The sequence below is a fragment of the Parasteatoda tepidariorum genome, chromosome 2 (assembly GCF_043381705.1).
Source record: "Parasteatoda tepidariorum isolate YZ-2023 chromosome 2, CAS_Ptep_4.0, whole genome shotgun sequence".
Taxonomy (NCBI): Eukaryota; Metazoa; Arthropoda; class Arachnida; order Araneae; family Theridiidae; genus Parasteatoda; species Parasteatoda tepidariorum.
In genome coordinates, this window is record NC_092205.1 from 75,159,216 (window position 1) to 75,174,755 (window position 15,540).

Below are 15,540 nucleotides of genomic sequence, written 5' to 3' on the forward strand. Positions count from 1 at the left end.
AGGGCTCTAATCTCACAATTTGAATTTTAGTTTAAATTTTTAATTTGAGTTTTCTTGATATTTATTTGTACTTAACTTTTGATGATACTGTATTATTGGATTGCACAATACCTCTTAAAAAAGATAGCCATTAATGTGGTCGCTTTATTGGATTCGGAGAAATAACACTTGATAATTTTTGGAGAATGATTCTATAAATTGGTTTCTAGAAATTTTTCCGTTAAACTTTAAAGCACTAAAATGGTTTGATTTGTGGTTTTGAGAAAGTAATTTAAAACTACGCGTTTCTCAGTTTTTAGAATTTTTAACACAAAATCTTATTTTAGTTTAAATTAATGAAAACCAGTTTGGATGGAGATTAATTTTTTTTAAAACTTTGTCTGCATAAAAATAAAGATACTTATTAAAAATCTAATTTATTGACCCATTTTATACATTTGAAACTAATTGAATTGGGAGGAAGTGCTTACGTAATATTTGATCATTATTAATACCATTATTAATATCGCACTATTAATATCAGGCAGGGAAATATTTAAAAAAATCATTTAATGAATTAGTTTTCATACCTTCTTGTTTTTATTTTCAAGGATTACAATATCTTTTTTAAGTTTCTTTAAACTCGCATCTGAACTAAATTTTTCCAATTGCAGCTTTTCTCTCTCACATTTTTCTTTTTCCAACCTGAAAATAAATAGAGAAGTTTAATTATTTCAATTAAAACGCTGAAGAAAAATTGATGAATGGCGTATTTTTCTACTATGCTAAAAACTGGAATTCTTTCATTCTAAAAAGAAACATCTGCAAGATATTGGAATAAATATTTATGATATAGATTAGCTAGAGGAGATGCATGGTATAAAGATAGTTAAATTTCACTAGATTTGTGCAATAATAACCAATATGAGGGTTTTATGCATAATAAATGAGCCCCTTCATATCATATTTTTTTACAAAAACAAAAAGAATTTGGAATGCAGATATAATGCTAAATTTTTTTCTTCTATTGGCCCCATATTAGACTAAGTCAGAACTTACACAAAGTGATTAATCAAGTGTTTAATCAATCGCCAGCTTTAAAAATAGATTTAGAATCCTTTATTAAAAAAATATGAGGGACGCAAGATTGAGGTTATAAAATTAATTTGATTACAGGAGAAATTTAAGAGAAGTGAAAGACACTAACTAAAAAAATTTCCAATATCAAAAAAAAATTAAAAAATCCAACTGGTTTTAACGTTTATACCAGACGCTACAATAGTGATTTGTCATATTTCGACAATGTTTTTATTTCTCCATTAACATTAATTTATACACCTCGAATGAGTAGATATTTTTTACTTTTACTGTCTCATATATTCTTAAAATGTACAGTGAGCAAAATCAAAAAAGTGAACACAATAGTAGCTTTTGATCTAATAATAAGATGGTCATATACAAAATCACAATCTAAATAGTTGAAGCATCCCATTTTTATCATTCGATGCAGAATTTTTACTAATCATATTTTCCTTATTTTGTATTAATTTAGGTCAAAATAAGTGAAAAATATTATATCTAGCTTTTTAATAATCTATGGTTATGAAATGCAGAATGAAAAACCATTGTCTTTTTCTGCGTTATTGGTAAAATTTTTTTTAAGGTATTATATATTTATATATATAAAATTTTATTAGGTATTTTTTATTTTTATAATTAATGAAAATTAAGTCCCTAAGGTGTTCCTTTATTGTTTATTGCCGTAGAGAAAAATGTTCATTGCCCTGTGTTTCGTATTCGTTGTTTATTGCTATTTTAAAATGCTAAACTTTTTTGTCGTTTTTCTAAAAACAATTGAATTGATTTTCAAAACCTTTTTTATTATAAATTCTCTATTCTTCTTGTATGCAATCATTTTTATGGCTCAAAATGTCCTCTTTACAAATTAGTTTGCAAATTTAAGATTAAGCCACTAGCAATGAAAATTGAATCTAATACGTGAAGACCTGATTATTAGTTTAAAAGTCATTAAAGAGTCCGTTTTTAATTTCACTTCCATCGTTTGTTGCCATTTTGAATTGCTAAACTTTTTAAGACGTTTATCTAAAAACTATTGAATTGACTAGTAAAATATTGCACCAAAAAAATCGAAATCTATTCTGTATTTAAAAATTATATATTTGAAAACGGAAGCTAACTTTTGAGGCCTACATATAAATCGTATTAATGTTATTGTCGAAACATAAATGGCCGGCAACTGACCTTTTGCTAATTAAGTCATATAGATGCGCATTTCGTTTGGCATGAGAATATTGTAAATACTACTACAACTGTAAATTTAAACTGGTGAAGAAATTTTTTTTTTAAATGTGCATATCAGATAGAGGAGCAAGCTAATTTTGATATGGAGCAAAATTATCAATTTTGAACAAAAGATAAAACACCAGTTTCTCTCTGAAGCCAATCATTTCTATTTCAGACAAATCTAATTTTTAAAAAAATACAAAACTCACTTGAGTAGAGCTTCATTCAACTTATTCTCCTTCATGACTAACTGTTGTTGCAACTCAATTATTTGATTCTTTTTCTCAACAATATCAATCGTCATCTAAAAAACAAAAAGCATTCTACAAACAATGAATATTATAGACAATTGTACAGTGTGTAATATAAAAAACGGAAGAACAGCTTTTGATTCAGTTATGCTGTTTTCAAATGTTAAGATGCGATCTTTGTTTCGAAGATTTGAAAATAGTAATTACTTATTAAAGATATTTTAAATTACAAAATCTGACTCAAAAACCTGCATTGTTTAACAAAATTTTAGACATTATTTTTTTGATAAATTTAGATTTTTGTCCTGCAAAATATTGGGTTTCCAGATTCAAAGGGGTATTGGCAATCGTGAAGCGAATTCGGAGAGGAGCGGAGTTTATGGAGTCTCTTTGAGTTAATTATACTTTCAACTCTTTTTTTCCTACATCTTTGGAACTTATTTAATCCAATAAGATGATTCGTGCCCACTATTGAAAATTTTATTGTCTGAAGATAATTCCTAAGTTTACAAGCGAGTAGCGAATTCAAATGAACTTACATGAACGGGAAATTTTTCAAAATATTTTCGTAACAAGATTGCCAGATCGCAAAATATTTAAAATCATTATTAAAAAATTTCCCGTTCGTGTAAGTTCATTTGAATTCGCTACTCGCTTTATAGATTATGTTTTATTCTGTTTTCTCTTTATATTTTATTTTCTTTTTTCACGCGTTATTTTTACTTACTGTCTTCCATTTTATTTGTTGTAATTTTTGTAAAAATTTTTTGAGTGCTCCTCACACTATTGTATTGATATATTTTGCTTTGGCTATATTGATACAATATTAGAAAGCACTCTTTTTTGTGGATATAACCGTGTGGGCTAATAAAAAGATTATATATCTTTTTTTCCCGGATTTTTTAAAAAAATTTTTATCCTTTTTTTTTTTCCTTAAAAAATTTTATCCTTTTTTTTTGTAGCCCCACTTGGGGGCTACTTTGTGCAAGGTATGTTTTGACTTATTATTTGTAAATATTACATACAAATAATGCTAATATTGATCAAATTCACTCGTCTGAGTCCAGTTATGAATATAATATCGATAAATTTTACTAAAGTTTGAATTAACATAGTTTTTTTACATGTCAAAGTTCAAAAACTGCGAAATCCTGCACAAAGTAGCCCCACATGACGATACACAAACTTCTATAAATGCTAACAATATTCTATTAAAATTTTAATATTAGCTTCAGTCTTTTCTCTTAAACGTGCAGTGTTCAAAGAAATTCGAACCAATGATGTAGTCTAGTGATAGTCAAGCAAAAAACAGAACTATGATGATGATATATTTGCATTTTGGTTGCTTTTTTCTTTAAAAAACTCGTTATTCGTGTTTCGTTTTGGCCATTTTTTTTTAAATTTTTAGATTTCCCCTCTTTTTTAATCGCTTTTTTTTCTTACGAATTTTAAAATTATAAAAAAAAAAACAGTCTGATAATTACCCTTAAAAAATCTGTTAAATCATCGTAATTATATTTGCACCAAAACATAAAATCCTAAAATAGTAGTTTGGGAAACATTTATTTTTATTCATATTTAAAAAATTATCAACAATTGATTTTGTGAATTAAAAAGAAAATTAAATGATAAACAACTGTTTCCCTTAAATCTAAATAACTGCAAAAAGGGGTAAATTTGGGGAGAAAAAAAATACCACCTGGAAGACAGCCGTGTTTGGAAGATTTTACCTTTAAGGCAAAAATTGAGATTTCAAAATCACACAATACCCTCCATGTTCCCATAACAAATCAATACCTTTGGAGATACTTATCCAGGAGTTTCGTCGTCTTCTGGATTAGTTGAAAATTACAAGGATACGGAGTTGAACATTAGAAGTCGTAATCCCAAAAATTGGGTCGGCTTTTCAACGACGGTTATAAAATGAATAAAATGGTTGTAACCTAAATTAATATAAAATAGAGAAAACCTTGTGAAAAGTATGATGAATAAAAATTCTATGTCAAAGGATTGATAATATTTTTTATTTAAAGAAAATTTTGCTTGTGATTTTTTTTAATTTGTAAATTAGTATAAATTTCTCATTGTATTATGCTATTCTAAACATCCTCTAACATCAACTGTTGATTTTAAACAGTAAGTGGGCCACACACTGAGAAGGCAAACGAGACATCCGAGTGCCAGATTCCCTTACTTCAGTATTAGCATGCGCACATCTCCTCTGCGCACCCTAAAGCAAAAATATAGGAATTCGCCTTCTGCGTACTTACCGTTTTTGCTTTCTCAGTGTGCGGCCTGCCTAATGAGATAAAAGTATATTTGCTTTCGGGCAATGGGCAGTAGAATATTAAAAATCATTTAACAATGCTATTCAAGTTTGAGGTTCTTAAGGTTGTAACAAAAAATTCGTTTAATCTTCTTTATATCTTTACTAATACTATTTACAGATATTTGTTTATGTTTTATTATATTCATAAATTGCGTAGTTGACTAATAATTTCCTTATTTTTTATTTAATTTAAAAATCAAAGTTATGATTTATATTTAATTTAAATAAAGCGAATATAAAGCATTACTTAATAAAAATCTTCATTCACTTCAAAACTATGTAAATTAGAAAGAACAGTCCGCATGTTTCAAGTGCTCAAAAACAAGCGTCCATTCTTAAGACTTGGTGCCTGTTTTTGAACGCTTTAAACATGTAAACTGTTATTTCAAATTTATATACTTTTGAGGCAAATAAAGTTTTAATCGAATCACGGCTTCAGTTCTTAGAATTATTTCATATAAAACATGCTTGCGTTTTTTAAGAGTATTATTTTCACTTTAAGGTCCTTTTTTTCTAAAACTTAATTTTTTTGCATTTAAGACAGGGCATTTAGAAGAATTATTCGATTTTCCGCACATCCCAGCCTATAAATAAGCAACGATAGTTCTGTGGTTCAGGTAGTACGCTGCTACTTTGACATCGATGGCTGCTATGACCAAAGGCTGTGTGAAGCCCATCTTGATTCAGTTGGTACGAGCTAATCTGAGAAGAAAAAGTGACAGATGCGTTCCGCTGAGCACATTGTCACCATCATGCCATTGGTCTCGAAATTATAATCTTAACCACTGTGACAACTTTCGTCAACAACCGGCTGTTGTAGATGTGCATTACTTTTTACTATATGGTAGCAAGAGTCTTGATGGCTCAGAGAATAGAACGCCCGCTTATCCACCTATTATTTTGTAGTATTTTTTTTTTTTCAAATAATAGTCAAAGTTTTGAAATATGTCATTTTACGAGCTAGTATACAAAGTTCTAGCGAAATCGGTTGAATATCTGAGTTCTTTAAATGTGACGAAATACGCAAAAAGTGAAATTAACAAACAAACTTCGGATTGGTACAAGCTCCTGACAAAACTATGAAAACCATATTCATCAGATTGCTACTACCCCTTATAGCTAAGGGCTCAGAAATCCGAATCCGTTAAAAAAAAAGATATTTTTTTTTTTTTTTAAAAAGTACGTTTTTGCTGATTTTGTAACTCAAAATATCGTCAGGACTAATTAATTAGGATATTTGAGATCTCCTCAAAGGCCTGATTGAGTCCAAGAACGTGAAGATCCGGTCCTTAGATAAAAAATTATTTAGGGTGGTCCATTTTTTGGCCCTCTGTACAAGTTAACGATTGTACAAGATATTTTACATACTGTATCATACCGCATTGTTTTTCATCGTCATCAAGTTTTACATGCATGCTTTGGGTCAATAAATATATCAAGCTGTTATCCTATACTATCTGACTATCACGAGAACTGCTCCGGGAACTAGACTGGTATGCTGGTGATTGTGAATGCGGGGTGCCTTTAACTATTTTCAATTGGTTTAAGTTGGGAGAGTTGTATATTTTGTTCAACTCTCCCCCATTACGGATGGTTTCACTCTTTTTTTTCTTTCTTTTCTATAGCAGCAGAAAATCTCAGCTTTTCAGTTGGGAGGTGTTCTTCAAATAGTTGAAGAGTACTTTAGGATGTACTGGATCTTACAAAAAACAGTATTTTGTTTCAAAAATGAAAATAAAATCTTACTTCTTGATGCTTTATTTCAGGAACAGCAAGATCTCTTTTGAGTTCTTTCAATTCTAAATGTAACTTAACATTTCCTGACTGCAATTTTTGAATGTAACTTTCTTTTTCTTCCAACCTAAGAAAATAAATAATTGTCTCTAACAACTTAACAAGAAGTTTCAATTATTAACAATTTTGAGAGAGAGAAAGGATATACAGGTACAGGACAAAATAATAGGAGCACCTGTGAAAAAATGGAGCCGTCCTTCGACCGTCCAATAAACATCATCACCACTACGTGGCACGTGTCGCAAGAGTGTGCCACGTAGTACGTAGTGGTGATGAAAGGAAAGGTATCAGTCTATTCTGCCAAATGCTATTTTTTTATAGCATATGGCAGTGTGAGAGTTACAGAATCTGGGAGAGAAAAAATCTGTTCCTAGCAAAGCGAGATTATGTCCGACCTCTCTGACCTTAAAAGAGGCATGATAATTGGAGCTCGCCTCGCTGGTGTGTCCGTGTCCAGAATAGCGCACGTTGTTGGTGTTTCAAGGACCACTGTATCAAGGACTCTGTCGGCATACACAAAGCTGAGTAAGGTATCTTTTGCGAAGCACAACAGCGGCAGGAAATCGAAGTTGTCGGACCGTGATAGACGGATGTTGAAGAGAATAGTCGTTCGAAAACTCAAGACTACACTGCCGGTGATAACGTTCGAGATGAATTCCCACGTTCAGAACCCCGTATCCATGAAAACTATTCAACGGGAGTTGCATGCTGCTAACATTCATGGCAGAGTAGCTATTCCAAAACCATTAGTTTCAGCGCGGAATGCTTTGAAGAGACTACAGTGGTGCCAAGACGGCCTAAAATGGACACAACTGCAATGGAAACAAGTCATCTGGTCTGATGAATCCTCTTTTACACTATTCCATACCACCGGAGCATTAAAATTATAGATAAATTGATAAACAAAATCAATTATTGATATATTTTTTAATATTATTGAAAAAAAAAAGAAATTCTAACTATTTTTTTCGGATTTTATATTTTTGTACCAAAATAATTCCGATCATCTAACAGATTTTTTTAATAACTATTAGACTTTTTTTTTTAAATTAAAAAATGCCAAAATATCGTTTTGCTTGCAATTAGATCGTCAGAAAAAATATATTTACATAAAAGGGACACCAGTGTCCATCTGTGTAAAAGGGATATAAATGCTTATAAATTAGTACGGGTAATATTGTCAAATTCAAAATTAGGCACAAAAACGCACTTTCTTAAAGTACATCTGTAAGCTATTCTGTATTTAAAAATTATACATTTGAAAACGGAAGCTAACTTTTGAGGCCTACATATAAATTGTGTTAATGTTGTTGTCTAAGCGAAAATGGCCGGCAACCGACCTTTTACCAATTAAGTCATTAAGGAGCGCATTTCATTTGGCATGAGAGCACCACAGGAGTGAAAGAATATTGTAAATACTACTACTACTGTAAATTTAAACTGATGAAAAATTTTTTTTAAAATTTGCATATCAGATAGAGGAGCAGACTAATTTTGATATGGAGCAAAATTATCTATTTTGAACATAAGATAAAACACCAGTTTCTCCCTTAAGTCAATCATTTCTATTTCATACAAATCTAATTTTTAAAAAAATACAAAACTCACTTCAGTAGAACTTCATTCTCTTTCATGTCTAACTGTTGTTGCAAATCAATGATTTGATGGTTTTTCTCATCAATATCAATCGTCATCTAAAAAAACAGAATGCATTCTACAAACAATGAATATTATAGACAATTGTACAGTGCGTAATACAAAAAACGAAAGAACATCTTTTGATTTAGCTATGCTATTTTAAAATGCTAAGATGCGATCTTGATATTTCGAGGACTTGATATATAAAGTAATAAATCGAGTAACAACCAAAATTAATAACAATAAAAATATGTTTTCATTTGAATATAGTGAATTAAAATTTTTGTTCTAAAGATTCAAACAATGATTACGTTTAAGTGAAATAATAATTGTGAGCAACGGAGTCTATAGAATCTCTTTGAGTTAATTATAATTTAGAACTAACTTAATTTCGAACTAACTTAATCAAAACTAACTTAATTGCCTGATGAAAATTGCAAGTATTTCTAATAATTGTGTTGCAACTTCCTTCTGTCTCACTGATCAGGGAGCAGAAACCTACAAATATATTAAAATTACTGATATAAAATATTTCATAAAAATGCTATTCATTCTTAATTTATAATTAAAAAAAACAGCGACAACAATTTAATAATACCTTCTGATATAAGTGTTCCAGTTCAGCATTTTCCTCTCGAAACTCTTTTAAATTTGAAATTAATTTTAAATTTTCTGCCTGTAGCTTTGCCCTAGCATTTTCTTCCTCATCTAATCTAAAAAGGAAGAAAAGAACTAAAATTATGCTCTTCAGTTAAGTGAGACAGATGATTTCTATCAAAGATATTCCTTTTATTATATTTTACATTCTTTTTTCTGAATTATATATTTTATGTCTGCATTTCTTTGCATAAATTTACTGTTCATAAATTTTTGCATTACATTTGGCCTAGTGATATCCCTATGACCAAATAATTAAAATCTGCAACAAAATTAAATTAGGTATAATTAGAAAAATACATGCTTTTGCACTTCTTTAAATAAAATAAAATTAAAAAAGTTAACTATAAACATACAATACCATAATAATATCAATGATTATCTAATATTGAAGAAAATATTTTTTTGTCAAAATTGTCAATTTGAAGAGAATTTTTTTTTTTTCGTTCTTTAATATTTTTTAATTCAAACTTTTACTTTCTGATACTCTCAAATCTCAACAACGGAATATGTATTTATTTTTTATTTAAGGAAAACAATATATGAACCATAAGCAATAAAATCACCAAAAATATCATTTGTGATTTAAGAAAAAGCATATCAAATTAAATAAGAATTTAGGTCCATTTTTTGGACGATAAAGAAATGTGAAAATAATTCCTTTTTATAGAAAAAAATTTCTTTTTTAATACTTCTTACAATAATTAAAAATAAAATTGATTTTATAGTCGTCATTATTTATTCATAGGAGGCATTTTCAAATTTATTTGACATATACTGTCCCATACTGTTAAAAATTTTAGTTTATCTCAACGCGAAAAATGGCGGCCGTACACAACTCTTGAATCTAGAGTTTCACTTTCACTACAAAAAAATGTTACTTAGCGTATAGAATCATTTAATTAAATCATTTTTGTCATTCACTAACACTAAAATTTTTAATTACAGTAAACGTACACATAGGAGTCAGTAAATTTATTTTTACAATGCAAAATAAATTAAGAACAGTGAATTTAGAATATCATCAGTTTTTATAGTAAAATTAGCTTATAAATCCCTCATACGCGTAGCACAGAGAGAATTTTAAGAATTCGAAATAAGCTTAACTTAACAGAAGCGAATAGAAATTAAACATGATAAAACTACTTAACACAGTTTAAAGATATTTAAAAAATTAATATATAACTATCGTTGTTACACAACTAAAAACAGGGGTGAATCGTCCAGACATTTTGTGAAAGGTCCATTTTTGTAAAATTGTGAAAAAATTACTCGTTATTTGTGAATATAAACTAAACGTTAAATCACATTCATTCAACCAGGGTCCGCTTTTGTGAATTTGTGCAAATAGGGTCCGTTATTGCAAAAAAACACTTTTTCAAGGAATTTTTAAATTGTAAAGACATACAAGATTATGCTTAAAACTGTAAAATTATAATTAAAAAAATTAAAATTTAAAAAATAAACAGCAATTGGAGCTACTAAATTAGTGATGCAACATATAAATATTTGGTATTTATACTGCAGAACGCAGAATATTCATTTCGGACGAATAAAGGAAGAAGCATATGCCGAAGACAAAACTTAATTCGTTTACATCCATCTTTCTTGTTTTCTGCCCTGGGAAGGGTTTATTCGATTAACAAAACAATAATGTAGATAAAAAAATTTGTGAAGGGTCCGATTAAAAGATAATTTATTTTGTGAAGGGTCCGCTTCTAAGTTAAAATATTTTGTGAAGGGACCGTTTTTATGAAAAGATATTTTGTGACGGGTCCGTTAACGGACCCAAATTTCTTCTAAACAGACTTCTACCTTCATATTTAAACTGCGAATTTTCGTTTCTGTATTCATAATCGTTTCTGTATATCAGCGTATGAAACAACACACTCTCGTCGAATGTTGGATTTCAGATTAACAACTGGCGAAAGCGATACTCAAAGTGTATCAGAATGAGTGTTTTCAAAAGTGAAAATAATTTTCGCTTGCTGTGGAAGCCCGAGAGTTTGGTGTAAGGGTTAAGTGTTTTGATTTAAATTAAGTCATTTAAATCCTATATGACCTCTGGATTTAGTGAAAACCTGGAATAAATTGTTCCTTCGCACGATTTTTAGGTTTATTCAGGATCATATTTAGAGAGATACTACACCACTGTTTTTACAGTGCAGAAGATAAAATTTTTAACGTCCGCTCTGAGTAGATGATGTTACACTGATTAAGAGTAGCCTTTTTTTCTAAGCAACATACGTCAGAGCCGTGGTGGCTCAGGGGATATAGCGTTCGCCCTCCGATGAGGTGAACTGGGTTCGAATCCCAGCAATGGCAGGTCAATAAGAATTCCGCATCCGGCTTGCATCGACCACAGTGCTGACATGAAATATCCTTAGTGGTAGACGGATCAGGGATTAGAGTCTCCTTTCCGTCAGGCCTACTGTGGGAGGTTCTAGTGGTCATTCCTCTCCATGTAACGCAAACGCGGGTTAGTTCCATCAAAAAGTCCACTACGAAGGCAAAATTTCTCCCAATACGGTTCGGGCTCAAAATTACAAGGTAATAATGCAAATATTAAATTACAAGGTCAAAGAACCTAGTAGAGCTAAGATCAAGATGTATGCGATTTTTAACTCTAAAATAAGCAAAGAATAGTAATATAACTAAAATAAAAAAGAGTGAATGCAATTTTCAAACATGAAAAATATGATTGATGAATATATTGAACCTTTTCAAAAGAAATTTTGAAAGGTTTTGATTTACACAGATAACTCTGAGTTATTAATGAAGGTGCAAAATGCTCGTCAGATTCTCGATAATGGTAAGTAATCCATTTCACAACTCACTTGACTACAGATTACACCCAGAACCTCCTGGATTGAGAAATGGTCCGGTCTATGAATGCCTTCATTCATAGAGAGTTCATGATGTATCATGATTATTGAGCTGCTGTAACAATAAAAAAAAATGAAGTTTGAATAGTTTTTCGGGAGTAGTAGAGCGCCGATTATCCGAACGTCCAATTATCCGAACCATGTCCGAATTCGCTTCTTCTTCTCACTCTCTCTCTCTCCTTTTTTTTTTTTAAAGTTTAGAATACTTTTTAACTTATCTAATTTTCTAAATTTAGAAGAACAAATAATATTTACTACATCTGAAGATCATATTTAATTTACAACCTTTTTTAGCAGTTTTCTTACAGTAGCCAATACATACATGTACATACATACAGTTAAACCTACATACCCCTTTAGCAATCTTCAGCTGAAAATTATCTTCCAAGAACGCGAGCTTCATATTGACAGTCTACAATGGTTGAAATGAGGAAGGAGTTTATGAATGGATATGTGCTGAAGTTCTACAATTGGGGGATGGCTACTTGTCACTTATGGTTAATGATTAGTGATTACTGTGCCTGGAATCTTAAATCTTGAAATAAAATTCTTAACAAAAAAATAAACGAAATTGAAGTTTCTGAACCAGTAGATTTTCCCGATGAAAAGATGCCAGGTTATACAGCAGAAGAAATAGAAGATTGGTGTCGAGACACTGAAAACGACCCAGGATTTCAAGTTTTAAATGATGATGAAATTGTTGCTGAAATTTTGAATGAAAATCGGAACTCCACAGACGAAGAGGTAGGTGATCAAATTCAAGATAGTGGACCTTCTCATGTAGAAGCATGCAATCCATTAGATATTGCAATGAACTGGCTAAAACGTCAAAATGATGTTGATCCAGTTCAGTTGTTATTTAAAGAGAATAAGGGATATGGCTGCTCGAAAAAGAGCATCTTCTTTGAAAAAGTCTTTGATGGATTTCTCTTGCAATGGAAAATAAAGAAAATATGCAATTGATAAAAAAAAATTATAAAAAGCTGAAATATGATAAAAATAATTTAAAATAAAAAAAAAAGTTTAAAAAAAATATATAAAAAATATTTAAAAATTGAAAAAAAAAAAAAAAGCAACTTTTAAACACGCCAGAGCTATTTTAGATAGTACTATCAGTCCTGAGCCTAGAAAAAGTGTGAAATGAAGTTAGTGCACAAATAATAATCATTTACATTAGATTTTAAACAACTTTCCAGTTATCCGAACTTTTCGTTATCCGAACCACGTTCGGTCCCGAGTAGTTCGGATAATCGGCGCTCTACTATTTGTTATCGATTGGTTTGTTGGTACCGGCTTTTTTTTAAAGCGCAAAAATGTCTAACACCTGTTTTTTGGAGTGATTTTCTGGGAATTAAAAATAAAAATGAAACAAATTTTGGTCATTATATTGGAATGAAGTTCGGACGTTCCAAAGGGCGTTAAAATAACATTGCATTTATGGTACAACAAACTGGACTTCAAGTAGCGGTCGTTATAATGAAAGGGTTGCACCAAGGAGCATACATTGTATAAATTAATGCATACTTCTCACTCAGAACTTGCAACGCCTTTATCAAAGAAGCTGATTTTCTTTCTAAAAGAGCAGTTTCTTTCCTTGAATATAAAAGCTCTTCTGTTAATGTTTCCAATTCCTGAAAGGAAAAAAATAGAGTATGAAATGATGGCAGAAAATAAACTTAAACTTAGAAATATACATTGTATATGTATACTAAGTATATGTATAATATACATATGTTTGTATGGTATATACATTATCCTACAATAATTGGAAATACACTTTCAGTTTTTGACATTTTTTGACAAGAGGTATTTAGATCATTCAATTTCTCATACTTATCAATAAAATTTAAAGTTTTCAGAGGTTTGAGCAACCGGTAATAAATTTGGAACGAAAAAAAAAGTGATTTGGAATACTTTTTGTCAAAAGTTATAATTAAATTGTAACTTGTATTGATTACTTTATGCAATTATATGCAATAATTGCTTACAATTTTGTAAGCCTATACTCAAATGTTAATGGAAATACGGACATTTTTATGAAAAACTATTTTTTTTACCTCACGTTTTTATGAAATTTAAAAAAACATACTATAAGATTTAAGCAAAATTATTATTTTAAAAATTAAAAAAAAAAACTTGGTTAAAATTGCTTGAGATCTGAGCATTTAAATTAATTCTGCGCATTCGTCGAAAACATTAAAAAAACTTCTGAATTTTGTAATCTATCGTATTTGGCATTTAATGAAAAATCCGATTTGAATATCTTGAGAATTTAATAAGTCTCAGGCAAGTAAGTAGTTTTTGTAATTGTTACAAGAAAGCTCCAGATGGTACGAGATTTTCCACAATTTTATTTTGTATCACAAAACAAATTTAATATCGAATGATAATACATTACAACAATACACCAAAAGGCGACGGTATAAATAAATAAAGCATGTAAGAGAAACTATACTTCTATGAGGTATGCTCCTCTATAATGCTAGTGTCATTTTTAATAAATCTGTTTCAATACCACAAAATGACATTTGTGGAAAACCCCTTATTCTAGCGATCTTTCTTCGAAAAAGAACAAAAACTGTTTTAAAAAATGTAAGAAATTTTTTGAATTTTCATTATATTCAAATTGGATTTTTTTTTCTCTCCATTAGCTATTAAATACAATACTGAACGAAATTATGAATTTTTTTTAAAAAATGTTTCCCACGAATGCGCAATAAAAAAAATAATAAAAACTTTAATCTTGCCCATTTTGTTAAAAATATTCACATTTTAAAATGATAACTTGGTTACGAATTAGAAATATATACAAAATTTTTATTTAGTTTTATTAAATAGTTTAAAGTTATGGCTAAAAAATTGTTGCAAAAAGATTAATTCTATGTAAAAATTTCCGTACCAATATAAATATGTAAGGTTAGGCTTTCTAAATTTTATGCAATTATTGCATATAATAACCAAATTGATAGATATAAATTACAAATTTATGGCTCTATCTTTCGATATAGATCGTTCAAAAAGTTTTTTTTCTCTCTCTCTTTGCTTTCGTAATTTATTGTCTGTCTTTCAAATCTTTGAAACCTTTAAAATTAATTGACAACAATAAGGAAGGGCATGACCTATAGACTTCTAAAGTCATAAGATGTGTAAATGTGTTTTTAAGTATTTCTTGAGAAATTTTTTAAAAAAATGACAAAAACTGAAAGTGTCTATTACATTCAGTATTGTAAGGCTAAGCATATAATACAAACATTTTATTTAATTTTATAACCGTTACTGAATAGTCGACCCAATTTTTAGGTTTACGACTACTAGTCTTCAGCTATGTAGCCTTGTAATTTTGAGCACTATTCAGAAGACAAAGGAACTCCTAGATCAAGTATAGGGAGAAATTTGTCTTCGTGGAGGATGTTTTAATGGAACTACCCGCATTTGCGTTACATGGAGAGGAAGACCTCGAGAACCTCCCATGATTAGTCTGACGGCAAGGGTACTCTAACGCATGATTCGTCTACCACTGAGAATATTTCATGTCAGCACTTTGGTCGGTGCAAGCCGGATGCGCAAACGATCACTGGGACCCGAACCCGGTTCTAGCCCTTGGAAAGAGAACGCTCAACCCCCTGAGCCATCGTGACTCATGTTACACATATGTAAATTATACTTATGTATATTATATATATATATATATAAGTTCAAAATG

General features: G+C 30.0%; 1 protein-coding gene across 2 annotated transcripts in view; it reads right to left on the minus strand.

Annotated features, from left to right (window-relative positions):
* Nucleotides 1-15,540, minus strand: part of LOC107453680 (paramyosin-like) — a 28,898-nt gene that overhangs the window by 3,746 nt on the left and 9,612 nt on the right. For both annotated transcript variants that reach the window (XM_071177764.1, XM_071177763.1), the window contains 6 exons: nucleotides 13,362-13,468; nucleotides 8,894-9,008; nucleotides 8,266-8,351; nucleotides 6,610-6,724; nucleotides 2,493-2,587; nucleotides 570-684 (listed from right to left, as the gene is read on the minus strand). In XM_071177764.1, the coding sequence (XP_071033865.1) occupies nucleotides 570-684; nucleotides 2,493-2,587; nucleotides 6,610-6,724; nucleotides 8,266-8,351; nucleotides 8,894-9,008; nucleotides 13,362-13,468 (633 nt within the window). The remainder of the gene's footprint in view (nucleotides 1-569; nucleotides 685-2,492; nucleotides 2,588-6,609; nucleotides 6,725-8,265; nucleotides 8,352-8,893; nucleotides 9,009-13,361; nucleotides 13,469-15,540) is intronic.